Genomic DNA, 13,278 nt, shown 5'->3' with positions numbered 1-13,278 from the left:
TATGAAGTGAATTTATTAACACCAAAATGATAGTTGATCTAAAAATGAGAATGACAGTGGTTCCAGTATGAGAGAGGTTGTTTCATGTGAAGGAACCAGCCTGGCCTGTTTATTTTCCGTAATAATAACATCAGTTAATGGTAATTGTTATTGCCAAAGCACTGGTTAGTGGGAAACTTGAGTTTCTTTTTTATGAAAATTTCTCATTTTTCCATCATTTTCACCTGAGACTGTAATGTGCCTGAATATTCACAATTCAAGCTGATTGTCGCTGCAGGGGTGGGAGACTTTTTATCTGGATGTTTTGGGTCCTAAATTATGAATGTTGACATCCAGGCCACATTTTTATAACTTCTAAATGAAATGAGCTGAAAGCTAAGGATTCAGTCCCATTTCCACTGATACTGAGCTCAGCAAGCCCTTGATAGAGATGTTGTGATGGAGTGTCATAGAATAAAATACCTAAAATTGTCTTCTTTCTAGTGGTTCTGTGTGTCACAGTTTTACAAAGCAGTTTTGTCTGTAAGTTAACTGTCTCCCTAGCAATTCATAGTTAATTAGTTAAGACTCATTCAATTGACTTAATATTTCACCGGTGAAGATTTGATTTTCAGTCTTGAAATTATGGCAGCTTTAGGCCCCTTACTGGTCACTGTATACCTTTAATTTAGGTTGTAGTCCTGGCTGGGAAGGGGTGTTGAGATCTAGGTGGAAATCCTGTAAGCATTTCAATATATAGTCCACTTTCTGAAATTGTTAAATGGCAAATTGTTCAGGATAAGGGTATGCAAGGACCAGGGGGGTTGTGTCTATGAAATGGGAGACATGGTGACAATAGAAACCTGCACAAGGTAGCAAAGGACATGACTAAGAAAGAAGACTTCCTGGAAAAAGTGTTGTATTTGGGATGGCACCAGGGTGGTGGATAGAATACCAACTTCCCATAGTGGAGGACTTCAAGTCAGGAAGGGAGGTGACAGCAGGGAAGGCGTGCACAAAAATGTTTCCATGAGTCAGAAGGAGTCAGGAACATGTGAAAAGGGCTGAGAACTGCTGGCCTGAACAATGATACAAGCATGAAGAGGCCCATAGAGACCATGAAGGAAAGTAGGTGCATTTCCAGTTGTACACCACACCCCTGGTACTTCTGCTTCCATGAGATTCAGAGATGATGACCCAGAGGTTTAAAAAGACTTTCAAAAAGAACATATCCTCCCTGTGCTGGCCCAAGTGCATCACCTGTCTTGGGGGAACAAGAAAAACTGACACCAATCCCAGGCATAAACTCCTGTCCCAGTAAGTGGTTTGATCCCAGAAGGAAATATGCCAGAGTCCCCCCCTTCTGCAGCTCTGCATGAGGGCAGAGGGGACTGCTTGAGCAGGCAATGGTGCAGACCTGTTGGCCGCACAGATCTCTGCCAGGAAGAGGGGACTGGAGAAAGGGGCAATATCCTGTTTTCTTGGCAATGTCCCCTCTTCCTCCTAACCAGAGGCAAAGGTTAAAGCCTAAAGCTGTGGTTCTGCAAAACTGCTTATATCCTCCCTGTTTTGCCCACATCCCTCTGATCACACTCCTAGTGAGTGAAGCAGCACTTGCCCCAGCAGTCAAAGCAAGGATGAAGAAATCTCCTTTCACAAAAGGTGGGCTCTGCATCATTGCCTTTTTTTACCTCTCGCTGACCAGCCATGGGGTGGGTTAAATTTCTCAGTCTCCAGTAATGTTTCCTTAGCTCAGCTCTCTGGATACTATTGGCTCTTATTCCCACTGCAGGTCATGGCTGGAAATTTTTTTTAAATATTCCTATTGGTTATAGAAACCACAATAAGTGGTGGCATCTGGTCTGCAGAGAGCTGCTGTCAGCTTCACTTAACGGAGCAGTAATGTCCTGGAATACTTCCCATATTTAAGTGGATGATTTTGAAGCACTGTAAAAATGACAAATGAAAGCTCAGCATCTCTCTCAGAGTCCGGTCTGTGTGGTGGTAGGTGATGTGATCAAGAAGATAATATTTCAGTTTTGAGCTCTGCTACTGACCTTGGACACATCCCCGTTGCCTCTCTGTGCCCCTTTCTGTGTGTTTGAACCAGGAATGGTTTGAGCAGGAGCAGCTTTTGGAAAGGGTGGTTTTCCAGCAGTAGCACATCATCCTCGAGAGTTTTCTTGCTCCTTAACCTGTGCCTCCCCTCCCATGAGTGTGCCCAGCTGAATTGTTCATACTTTACCCAACTCAGTGAAACATTTATGAAACGATCTGGCTGGGAATACATGAGGTCAGGTATATTTTTTAAACCCATATAATTTCAAGACTGATTTTAGATCATAGCCATACAGACAGTTACACTGGGCTGAAGGAGTGGCATCCCAAGCGTGGCTGGGGACAGGAGGGAGGAAGGAGGCAGGAACCTCTCAAGCCAGGCCAGGCCAGGCCAGTACCATGATGTGACCACAGCCTTGCTGTGTTCCTGTGCTGCTCTTACTGCAGCCCTGTAAGGGGGCTGGCACAGTCCCTACTACAGACTGCTTCGTGACAGTGCTGATGTTGGTATCCCCTTTCTGCAGGCTGGGCAGTAGAGACCTGGAGGGTGACAACAAAAAGTGAAAGCCGTGAGCCTGCTGTTGGCACTGTTGGCACTGTTGGCGTTGCTGCGCAAGCGACGTCTAAACTCTTTTTAACTGGTAGTGTCAGCAGAGACCTGGAAGCATAAATGGGGGAAGATGAAAAAGCATCAGCTGGAAAGATGCAAACCAACTTTTCTGGCCTGACAACAGAGACGGCTTGTGTCCTGGGAGATTTGTTCCCTCTTCAGCAATTTCAGTATTGGCTGATGGTTTGTTATCGGAGCCAACTGTCACTCACTGTAAGGAGAATGCCCATCTGTCTCATGTGTTTGCTTGTAGCTGACACTGTTGGAATTGCATATTAGCAGTATGACCTATCAGCATAAGTTCACAAGTGAAGCCTTTAAGAAGAAGATTTTTCTCATAGGAGATTTTTGTTAAGCATAAAATATATGCATAACCTGAAATATGTTCCAGACTTTGGCTTCCTGTATATACAAGCATCCATATCCAGTCCTCACAACCTTGCTTTGTAAAGGGATCCAAGTCCATAAAAATAAAGTAAATCAAAAATAAAAAAAAAATTCTTCCAAGCAGGCTTCATTATGCATGGAAATAAGGTGTCTCAGAGAGTCTGTTAAAAAAATGTATCACAAGTAGTATCACAAATGACAGCCTGTCAACTACTCTGTCAAGTCAGTGGTTTTGCACCAGACTGTGTCTGTCTGGAGAGGTGGTGGTGTCTACAGAGAGGGGAACATGGGGTTGAAACAGGCTGTCTATATTGGCCAGACCAGGCCCTTGTTAGCTACAGACAGCCACAAATAAGGGCATCTCAGAATTGCCAAGTGAGAGCAGTAGACTCTGCCAATCTTTTCAGGTCTCTTAAGTGCACCAAAAGGCCTGATCCTGAGATCACTGAAAGAAGGGGGTATCTTTCCAGTGGTTTCAGTGGGCTTGGGATCATAAGAAATGAAAAACAGAGGGAAAGCTCCTTTAATCCTCTAATCCCTTCAAAGTATTAGGGTTTTTAGCAGGTTTTCTTCCAGATGAGCAGTATGGTTTCTGCGTTGACAACATCTCTTTAAATAGCAGCAAATATGGATATGGCCTACTTAAAAGATTTTCTGGTCCCTATAGAGAACTTCATGTTTTATGGACACAAAAATGCCCTGTGAACACCCAAGACTTGATAACCCAGACTGATGTTGGCAAAAGCGCAGTTACCCAATTTGCACTGTCTTAATTGAGCTGTGCTTAGAGCCCCTAAAATGCATATACAGCCATCCATGCTGACCAGTCATGATTCCTGCCTGCACTTGCCCTGAACTGTTGCAGATGGTTGTTAAAACTGGGGCTTGCTGCTCAGTCTCATCTGTGTCAGGAACAGCAGGAGAATGGCATCCATGATGTTCATCAGAATCTGCTTCTTCCCTTGCAGCTGCAATGCTGAGACTGCTGCCAAATCCCCCTCTAAGGGACAGTGTGATCTGAGGGAAGCTGATCTCCCACCTTCGGAGGACAGCCAGCAGCCCACAGCGATGTCCGTGGCAACAGAGACCTGGGAGAACAAGCCAAGCAATGAGACAGCCAGCGCCACTCCACCTGCAGGGAATGTAAGGGAGAGGAATTCACCTCTCATCTTGGGCACGTGTTCAGGATTTTTTTCCTCATTAGAAGCTCTGAAGGATCCCTTGGTTGTAGGATCTGGGCAGACTGGGAGCCTTTGATCTGAAATCACACCAACTTCCATGAGTGATTACACTCTGTTAGAAGCATTTCTAGTGCCTTTTTTTATTACAGTTAATGAAACAGAAGTCGGTTTTGTGCCCCTGCCTATGTGCCACTGCATTTCTTTCAGGGAGTTCAGCAATAATGACGTCATGGCTTCCAGAGCATCTGGGAGATCAGACTTCCTCCTAGTTCCCTCTTGGTCAAACTGCTGATGTCAGTAAGGCATGGAGGATGGAGCTGTGGACCCTGCAGCACCAAACCTTCACAGAGCAGAGGCAAGATAGCTCAGAATCCTGGGGACAGGCCCCTGGCCTGGGCTGTGCTGTTGACTCCTTCATGGGTATTTGACAGCCGTGATCCTCGTGTTCTCAGAGCTACACAACAGCAAAGGGAAAGGGGTTCTTGCTCTTAGGACTGAGCAAGACAGAGGGACCGGGGGAACAGATTCCTTAATGATCTTGTAGTGCAGCTGCATTTACAATCCCACTGCTGATGAGTTGCCTTTCCTCTCCTTTGGCAACTAAAGTCCAGTGGGTGCAGACCAGGTGCTGCTTTGACCACAGCCTTGCTCTAAACCCTTTCCTGCCTTTCTTGCAGACCCCCAGTCCTGGCTGTCGCCGATCCAGCTCCGACATAGTCCATGAGAGCACGGATGGTGCCAAGGCCCAGCGGGAGTGCCGGCTGCGGCCACACTTCAGTGACCCTATGCCGACAGACTCGGTGAAGAGGAAGCAGCTGGAGCTGAAGATCGCGGCTGCAGCGCGGCAGCACGCGCAGAAACGCCGGCAGGAGCGAGACTATGGTACACACTCTGCACTCTCAGAGGGGCTGAAGGGTCAGATGCTGAGCCTGCTGTGCTGCTGTAAATATGGAGTAACTCTATGACCTGGGGAAGAGAAGCATTCTGGGTTGTACCCAGGCATGCAAGAAATCAGGATTTGCTCTGCTGCGTCTCTGTCCCTGTATGGCAGGGGAAGGGCAGACCAAATGAGTTCACAGGTGTGGGCAGTGCAGGGGTGACAGGCTCCAGGCTTCACCTGGGAGCGATTTGCTTCTGACTCTCACCAGTCTCAGCAGCAAAACAGGGAGGGGAGGCAGCTCAGAGCCCTGCTTCACCAGATGTAGCCTGTCCCCGCAGGATTCCTCATGGTGAGAGATCCTCAGGTGAGCTCTCTGCAGCTGGCAGCGCCCGTAATGATTTGTGTCTGTTCTCAGGTCCAGTGGTAGCAAAAGCCAATCTCGGCCATGGTGGCAGCTTTGATGAGACTCGCCGTGCCCTACGTGGCTCCCTCCGCTCCAGGCACCATTGGAGCAATGTCAGCAGCCTGAGCACAGACAGTGGGATTGTTGGCGTGAATGATGCCCGGGACGACCTGGATCCCAGCGAGGGCACCCGGACCAAGTCAGCAGATGTGGAGAGGGCAGATAGTGGCATTGGCCAAATGCCAGCCAGGAAGTGGAGGAACAGGGCATCTGAAACACTGAGCTCCCTGCAGGCCTGGGAAGCCCATCGTCCCTGCACTGATTGTGGAGAAAGGGACCTGCCGGTGGAGACAGATGTTCAGAACTGCAACCAGAGGCGGGCTGACCTCTGCGAGAAGTGCCGCAAGCGCAGGACGGAGCGCAAGGAGTCTGTGCTGGAGTTTGTCAACACAGAGGCCAGCTATGGAGAGGACCTGCGCATCATTAAAGAGGAGTTCTACCTCCCCATGCAGGCGGCCGGGTTGCTGAGCCAGGAGCAGCTCCAGGGCATCTTCAGCAACATCCAGGAGCTCATTGACCTCAATGAGAACTTCCTGGAGATACTTCAGGAAGAGATCGATCAGGCCTTTGACCAGGTATGATGCTGTGTGCTCTAAAGGGGCTAGACAAGGCAGGCAGGAATAGGTTTTGTGTCAGTGGGGCAGCATAGGTGGAGCAGAGGAGCAGGAGGTAGGATTCCTGGGTTATGGTTATCTATCTAGTCCCTTGTTCCCTCAGCTATTGTAAACTAGTGATTTCAGAAGCTGTGTGCCAGGTCATAGCTGCTGGCCCCACTCTCTGCCGTGGTAATGCCACTGACCTCACAGGCCACCAGCAGTCCTGCTTATTTATCCCATTAACAGGACCTAATGGTCCCATTACCAAAGTTAGCTCTAAGCTGGTTAGCCTGGATGCTGGTAAGAGTGTGACCATGGGGGCACAAAGCTCAGCTTGGTCAGTCTCTCAGCCATGCTCTTGCAGCCCTGAGCTGACTCGCTTCATGCTGGCTTGGCTGTGCTTGCCTTGGCTTGCAGTTTACTGCAGCTTGGCTCTAGGCTGGCTGCAGGGCCAGGCAGCACAGGCTGCTCCCTGCTCTACAGCTCTGTGTACTGGCTGTGTACCACCCTATGCACCCTGCCTCGCACAAGGAGCTTTCCTGCCCCACTAGCATGGTGGTCAGAGGGCAGAGAAATCGAAGTAAGACTAGAGCAGCAGACAGTCACTTCAAAGAACATTTAAACAGCTCAACACCCTCTTTTCTTCAAGAAACCAAACCCCACTTGTTGCTGTGTCGGTTTCTCCAGGGTGTTTTGCTCCCTAGGAAAACATCCCTTCTCTCCCTCTCTGAAACCCTGCTTGTCAGACTGAGTGACACATGTTTCAAAAGCTGGCAGTTTGGACAACCACTCGTGCACCTGGCACAGTGAAGACATATGTGCACAGCCCGTTTGATGGTCCCTGTGAATAATTTATTGAGGCAATGGCTTCTACAAACAGCCATGGGTTTCCCCATCTCCTCCATCTTGCCTTGGCAATCAGAGCTCAGTACTGTACTGAAAAGCTGCCAGCAGCCAGAGAACTGTTCCCTCTTTTGCTGGTGAAATGAGTAGTGATTGCAGAGCATGTCAGCAGCATACACCTTGACAGAGTTAAGAGCATTATGTGGCACCAAATTCTTGCTATTCTCATAATTTATTATTCATCCAGAAATCAGAGGACAGTTTACCATGGTATTTATTTTTCCCTCTAGGCATCAAAGTAGGCCAGTAACACAACTGAAGGAGACTGCTTCCCAGCCAGGCCAGTTGCTGGGAGCAACTGCAGAAGTTGTTAGGTGCCATGTGTGTTACTGAGTTACAAGCCTCCCCTACACATTTGCTCCTGAATGCTCTCTGTTAATTTATGCACTGCTGCAGGGCCCCAGTACACGCTCTTGAATAGAGGCTCACTCTGGCCTTTGAGCCCCTGCTCTGGTGAGCTGGCTGAGTGCACAGGAGGAGGGAAGACAGCTCTTTGTTGTAGAAGAGCAAGCAGTTAGACCAGCTTTCCTTCCCCTCCCCACCCACTGCTTCCCTGGAACCTGCAGGGACTGCCTTTCCACTAGGAAGGGTGAGCCCAGCTCCACCTTTGGTCTGGTGCTCACCAGATCCTGCAGCAGGGTCATGCTGACAGGACTGAATGCAGGCTCTGTGGCTGTGTTTCTCCTGAGCTAACCAAGCAGGGGATCTATTGCATCCTTGCAGGGGGATGATGACCTGATGACTGTGTGCATCGGAGAAGTATTCCTAGAGTTTGTCAACATGCTGCCAGCCTTCCAGACCTACTGCCTTCAGCAGTCCTCCTCCGTGAACATGCTCAACGCACTGGAGAAGGAAAAGGAGTTGCTCAGGTGAGAATGTGGCTACGTTCATCCAGGCTGTGGGGACAGAAGGGCACCAGGCTGAGTTTGAAGCCCTTGTCAGCCCAACTAGATCAAAGTTTGATGCTAACTTTCTTCAGTTGCCACTCTGTTGGGGTGAGGACAGTAATGTAATCTCCAAAGTTCTTGGTATCTCCACTGAGGCAACCGGTTGGTTCCCAGCTATGTTTTGTGGTAGCAGTGTCTGACCACTGCACTGAACTGTCACCAAATAATGCTCAACTGAGAACAGCTCTCAGTCCCTGTGCCAGAGCCCAGGTTGGATTTCCACTGGGGAAAGCCACCGTGAGGCACACATGATTTGAATTTGTTTCCCATTCCTAGCCCCAGCTTACTGGAACGTCAGGCAAATAATTTGTCTTTCCACTGCTCAGCTTAAAATGATGACAGTACCAAATTCTTGTTTAGAGTGCTGTGTAATCTGATGTTTAAAGGTGCTACAAATTAATATAATCTGATATAAGATGATGTATGTGCCTCGTGTCTACATCAGGGGGTACCAGGGAAAGATCACAGCCTTGCTATTTTACGATTTAATAGAAGACTGTTAGGATGCCGTGTGCTGGTGTCCCAGGCACCTCATCATGGTTCTGCAGCTGAGCACAAGTACAGAAATTATTGTTGGTCTCTGAGAAGACAGAATTCACAAGGTTGCAAAACCGGGGGGGGGGGGGACTGCAGTGCCCAGCAGCGCCATGCTGTTCATTTGCTTTTAGGATTGCAGCATCTGCTGGCAGGACAGCTACCATTTCATTCTCTCTTCTTAAATCCCTGCAGAATATTCCTCAATGTCTCCCAGAACGACAACACAGCACTGCGGCGGATGAACTTGAGGTCCTTCCTGATGGCCCCTCTGCAAAGAGTCACCAAGTACCCACTGCTGCTCAGCAGAATCATCAAGGCCACCACCGAGTACCACCCGGATCACGGCAGCCTGCGGGAGGCCAAGAGCCGCATCGAGTCCCACCTAGAGCACATCAACATGAAAACCAAGCAGGAGGGGAACACATGGACCCTCCGATCCTTTCGCCAGGACAGCAAGAAGAAGAGGGAAGTCATTAATATTGAGATGAGAGAAACTGCCCTCAAAACTGTTGGTTGGCTGCGGGAGGAAACGCGATTTGTGATGGAGGGGTCTCTGCAGCTGGCCCAGCCCCCCGATGGCCAGTGGGTGAAAAAAGGCAGCAAGACCCTGAAGTTCCAGAACATGCAGGTTCTCCTCCTGGTGAACATGAAGCGTGTGTCTGAGTCCAGCCTGGAAGCAGCCGAGCCAGGGCCTGTGAAGGATGCTGTGCTGGTACTCATCAGGGACAAAAATAACGGGAAGTTCCATTTGCTCAGGGAGCCCTTGAGGCTGAGTAATTGCATTGTCTCTACTGATCCAGACTGTGACGACACTTTTGAACTCATTGAGATCAGGAGGGAGGCGTTTGTGTTCCGGGACAGCGACCGGGCACGGACTCACCACTGGTTCAGGCAGATCAGGAGGTACTCCAGGGAGCTGGGCTCCTGGAAGAAGCGGCGGAACGCGCTGCCCAACATCATGATCAGCACTCCTCACACCAGGCCCTGAGTCCTGCACGGGCTGACTTGGCTTGACCAATGTCATGTGCAGAGACCATCAAGAGCCTCAGTGGCTTGAACTTGCTGTGCTCCGTGGACAACACAGGGAGGAGTCTGACCCCCAAAGACTCTTAACAGCACTGGAAGCACCACAGCCTAATGCTGGTCTCCAGCCTCAGGACTCACAACCAGTTTGTGACTCATGTACATACAGAGATGGTCTCCCCTCGAGGAGCAGATCACTAGAGGAAAATACTGTTTAACTTGTTGATATTGCACTGCAGGAGAATGATGTATGATGCTTGCCATTGCATGGATCGTGTTGAAAGCCAGTCTTGATGAGAGAGGTTTCCACTACTGACTGTATTTCATCAGCATTAGGTAAAGTCAGGGTCAAAATTAGGTGCAGTATTATGCAACAGAGGATGAAAGTTGAAGAAAATTATGTTTTCCACCACTACTCCTAAGGACTGTATTTCATTATTCACCTCTGTATATTCAGTCAAAATACTTGTTTAAAAAGAAAGGCCTTTCATCTTTAATCCACATCAAGTAGGTGTCAATTTGCTCAGATTCAGCTGCATGCACACAGCAAAAAAAAAAAAAAAAGAAAAAGAAAAAAAGGCAAAAAAAAAGGCAAACATGAATAAAAGGAGTTTTTGCTCTCTGACACATACACTCCACATATGTGTAGAACCTGTGGAAGAGCAGCATACCCCCACTGAAAGTCTGTTATTTAACTGACTTAGGGACTGGAACATAATGCTGCATCTGAAATATCTCAGAAGTATATGTAAATACAGCTCTGCTACCACTGATAGTGAACTTAAGAGTTTGCAATTATTTAAATGATGTAATCTAGTGTATTTCAAAATTTAATTGAAAGGAACAATTTACCTTGTACTGTAGAGTAACATAAAAGGTTTTAATAATTATGTTTCAATTACTTTAGGTGGGTGTTTTTTTAAAATATTTGTACTCTGGAGTATATCTTTCACATGTGGGTGGCATTCAGGTGAACAATGTGCCTACATCTACTCTGTGGAGGGGCTACTCCTAATGAGACTGGGAGAACAGTACAAACCTGCTACTCTAACTCTCACTAGACAGCAACAGACTGGCACAAAATCTTTTGCTCTGGCTGCAGTCCTGCCTGGGCAGGTCAGGTCTCAGCACACCAGACGTGAGGGCACAAAGCACTACCCCGTGAGGTCCAGCCTCTCTCAGTTCCTCAGCAGGGAAATGACTCGAAGCTGAACAATAGTAAAAAGGCAAACGGGGTTTAACCTTTTCAGCCTGACATTACCACTGACCGCTGCCTTGAGATTACAAGATCAGCAAAATGTCACGCTGCGACTTACACAGCAAAGGCCAGATTTCAGCCCAGGAGGCAAAATTAAGGGAGCCTAAATATTGGTTCATGGATCTTGGAGGACAGCCTGTAAATGTTCTTTCAGGCCTGCAGGGTAAAGACAAAGCCAATCAGTATTATTCAATACCAACACAGTATTTTTGTTACAGGCATTTTATTTTACAGGAGGATTCATACAAGCACATTTGTGTATTTCTCCAGAGATCAACCAGCATCAGTGGGCACCACATGAAGGCAGACAGAAGCCACATTCATAAAGGTAGCCCTAGTCTTGTAACGTCACCACTGACACAATCCCTGAGCAGGCCTCAAACTGTGCCCAGTGCTTTGTCCTCTGGCCACAGCTGCCAGGGCTTGTTACACTGCTCCAGGCACTGAGGCAGAGACCAGCAGTGAGACATGATGTGACTCATTGTATTTTCTCTTCATCTGCTGTATTTTCTCTTCATCTGCACCATCCAGCATTCTGGTGCTTCATTTTGTTCTAGAGGAAATGGAAAGATTTGCATCATCTGGAGGGTGCTCAAGACGTGAGGGTGGCTGCACATAGCTGAGCACTGTAGTGAGCAATAGCTGTCAAAATGCTTGTCAGGGCAGCAGCCTGGCTTCCTCAGGTGAGCTGGAATTCCCTCCAGCTATTTCCTAGTTGCTAGACAATAATTGTTTGTTCCCCAAAATACTGAACAGCCAGTGAAGAGCATGAGGCATTGCTTTAGTTTGCTGTTTGTTTTTCACAGAGATGGATGCCTGAGCAGAGCAGCTGCTGGAGGAAAATTTCTCTTATGCTGTCATGACAGATCTGCATCTATGAACCATCAAGCCCCATTCACCTCACACGTAAAAAGCAACAGCTTGTAGCACCTTTGTCTTCCCTGCCAGGATCACAATGGCCCAGCCATCTTCTGTTCATTACCTCCGGGGCAGCTTTGACAAGGCAAGGCATAGGTACAAGTAAGTGTAACAGATTAATTTATCCAAACAGCAAGTGGCTTTCACAGCCACACAAAGCTGCTGCTTTCTGGAAAGTTTTCAATTACTTTCCAGCACAGTGATTTTCTCCACATCAATTCATGCTCGAAACCAGCTGTGGACTGTTTGTACAGTCATATCTTTCAATCAAGATACCTTCAGCCAGCCTGGCTGTTCAGAAAGGTTAGAGAACAATAAGTATATGTAAAAGGTCTGATGTGTTTGGCTGATTGTTCAATTTGTTAGATTCAGGGTATTTCTAGGTATCACAGGAAGCACCTGCCTGCCGGGCTCCAAGTAACCATGGCCTATTTCCTCTGAACCAAGCAAACTATCCCCAGAAGAGGGTCCATAAATAATCACAGGGTGTTGAGTTACAAGCAGGACATGTACTTGGTGCTGTAGTCCTGTCTAAAAAACCTGTGGCCAGGGAACAGTACAAGCCCTTTGATCTGAGACAGCCTGCTAGGGGAAGTGACAGTGGGATTGTTGAACCTGTCAAACCAGACAGAGGTTGTGCTTCCAACACACGTGTTCCTTTTATGTATCCGATGTGTACACAGCTGCTTGGCTGCCTGTAAATTACAGGTGTCGAAAGGGAACTCGAGCATGGAACAATCCCTATGGCCCTGGAGAGCCCGTGATGTGGGGTGAGGTGGCACAGGAAGGGCGAGGAGTGCCAGCACACTGACAAGGCAGTAGATTTCCATAATCCTTAGACACCTTTCTGAACTGCATGATCCCACTCCTGGGACGTTCCAGGTCTTTCAGCATCACGTGTACATGTCTTACTTGACAGCCATGGAGATTAGTTGTGCTGTATTTTTCCATTTCTGATTAACAAACTGACAAAATGCTATTATAACCCAGGGTACTTGGGAACAGAGTCTGTAAGCCAAGAAAGCAATTATTTGTTCCAAACTCCATCATATTTTTATGCCTTTCATTGTCATGACTGACAAAGTACTAAGATTACTTTTCAAGACTCCTGCCCACTGAACTTACCCAGCTAGTACAAACAGACCTTTCCCACGTCACAGGGAATAAGAGAAAGTTAGTTACTCCCTTGATTTATCAGAACTCAAAAATGACCTTTAACAAGAATTTAGTCTAAGCCTTACTGGTCATTTACCAGGAAAACAACAAAAGGCAGTCTTTATTTATAGAGTTCATATAGTTTTGAGTTCTGAAGGCAGACACACAAGAAGACAAAACACTGGATTAAGAGCCCCCTGTGAGCTCAGGTCCCAAGGAAAGAAAGAATAGCTCCTTTATGAGTCACGAGGCTGGGTGGGAAAGCCTGAAAAAAACATGGGGAGATGAAAAGCAAATACTTTAGAGGGCAGAGACTTCTGCTTTGGTGAACAGAGATCTCCTTTATGATGTCCTTGTACATTCCTGGTTGTCCTTAAGAGAAG

The 13,278-nt window shown here is 47.6% G+C and overlaps 1 protein-coding gene across 12 annotated transcripts in view; it reads left to right on the top strand.

The window, feature by feature from the left end:
• The window catches only part of LOC108501548, a 53,879-nt gene that overhangs the window by 34,315 nt on the left and 6,286 nt on the right, over positions 1-13,278 (top strand). For 2 of the 12 annotated variants that reach the window (XR_001876210.1, XR_001876208.1), the window contains exons 3-9: positions 4,003-4,177; positions 4,893-5,097; positions 5,511-6,133; positions 7,781-7,926; positions 8,734-9,900; positions 11,041-11,505; positions 11,629-12,050. Coding sequence is in view for 1 of the 12 variants with exons in the window: in XM_017823553.1 (XP_017679042.1) it covers positions 4,003-4,177; positions 4,893-5,097; positions 5,511-6,133; positions 7,781-7,926; positions 8,734-9,529 (1,945 nt within the window). In the remaining 11 variants the exon portion in view is untranslated. Of the gene's footprint in view, positions 1-4,002; positions 4,178-4,892; positions 5,098-5,510; positions 6,134-7,780; positions 7,927-8,733; positions 10,145-11,040; positions 11,506-11,628; positions 12,051-13,278 lie in introns of those variants that run through there. The other 10 variants (XR_001876213.1, XR_001876212.1, XR_001876209.1 and 7 more) reach the window with 10 other exon arrangements.

Source organism: Lepidothrix coronata, unplaced genomic scaffold, assembly GCF_001604755.1.
Source record: "Lepidothrix coronata isolate B3197 unplaced genomic scaffold, Lepidothrix_coronata-1.0 Scaffold103, whole genome shotgun sequence".
In the NCBI taxonomy this organism is placed as follows: domain Eukaryota; kingdom Metazoa; phylum Chordata; class Aves; order Passeriformes; family Pipridae; genus Lepidothrix; species Lepidothrix coronata.
This window is presented reverse-complemented; position numbering and strand designations above follow the sequence as displayed.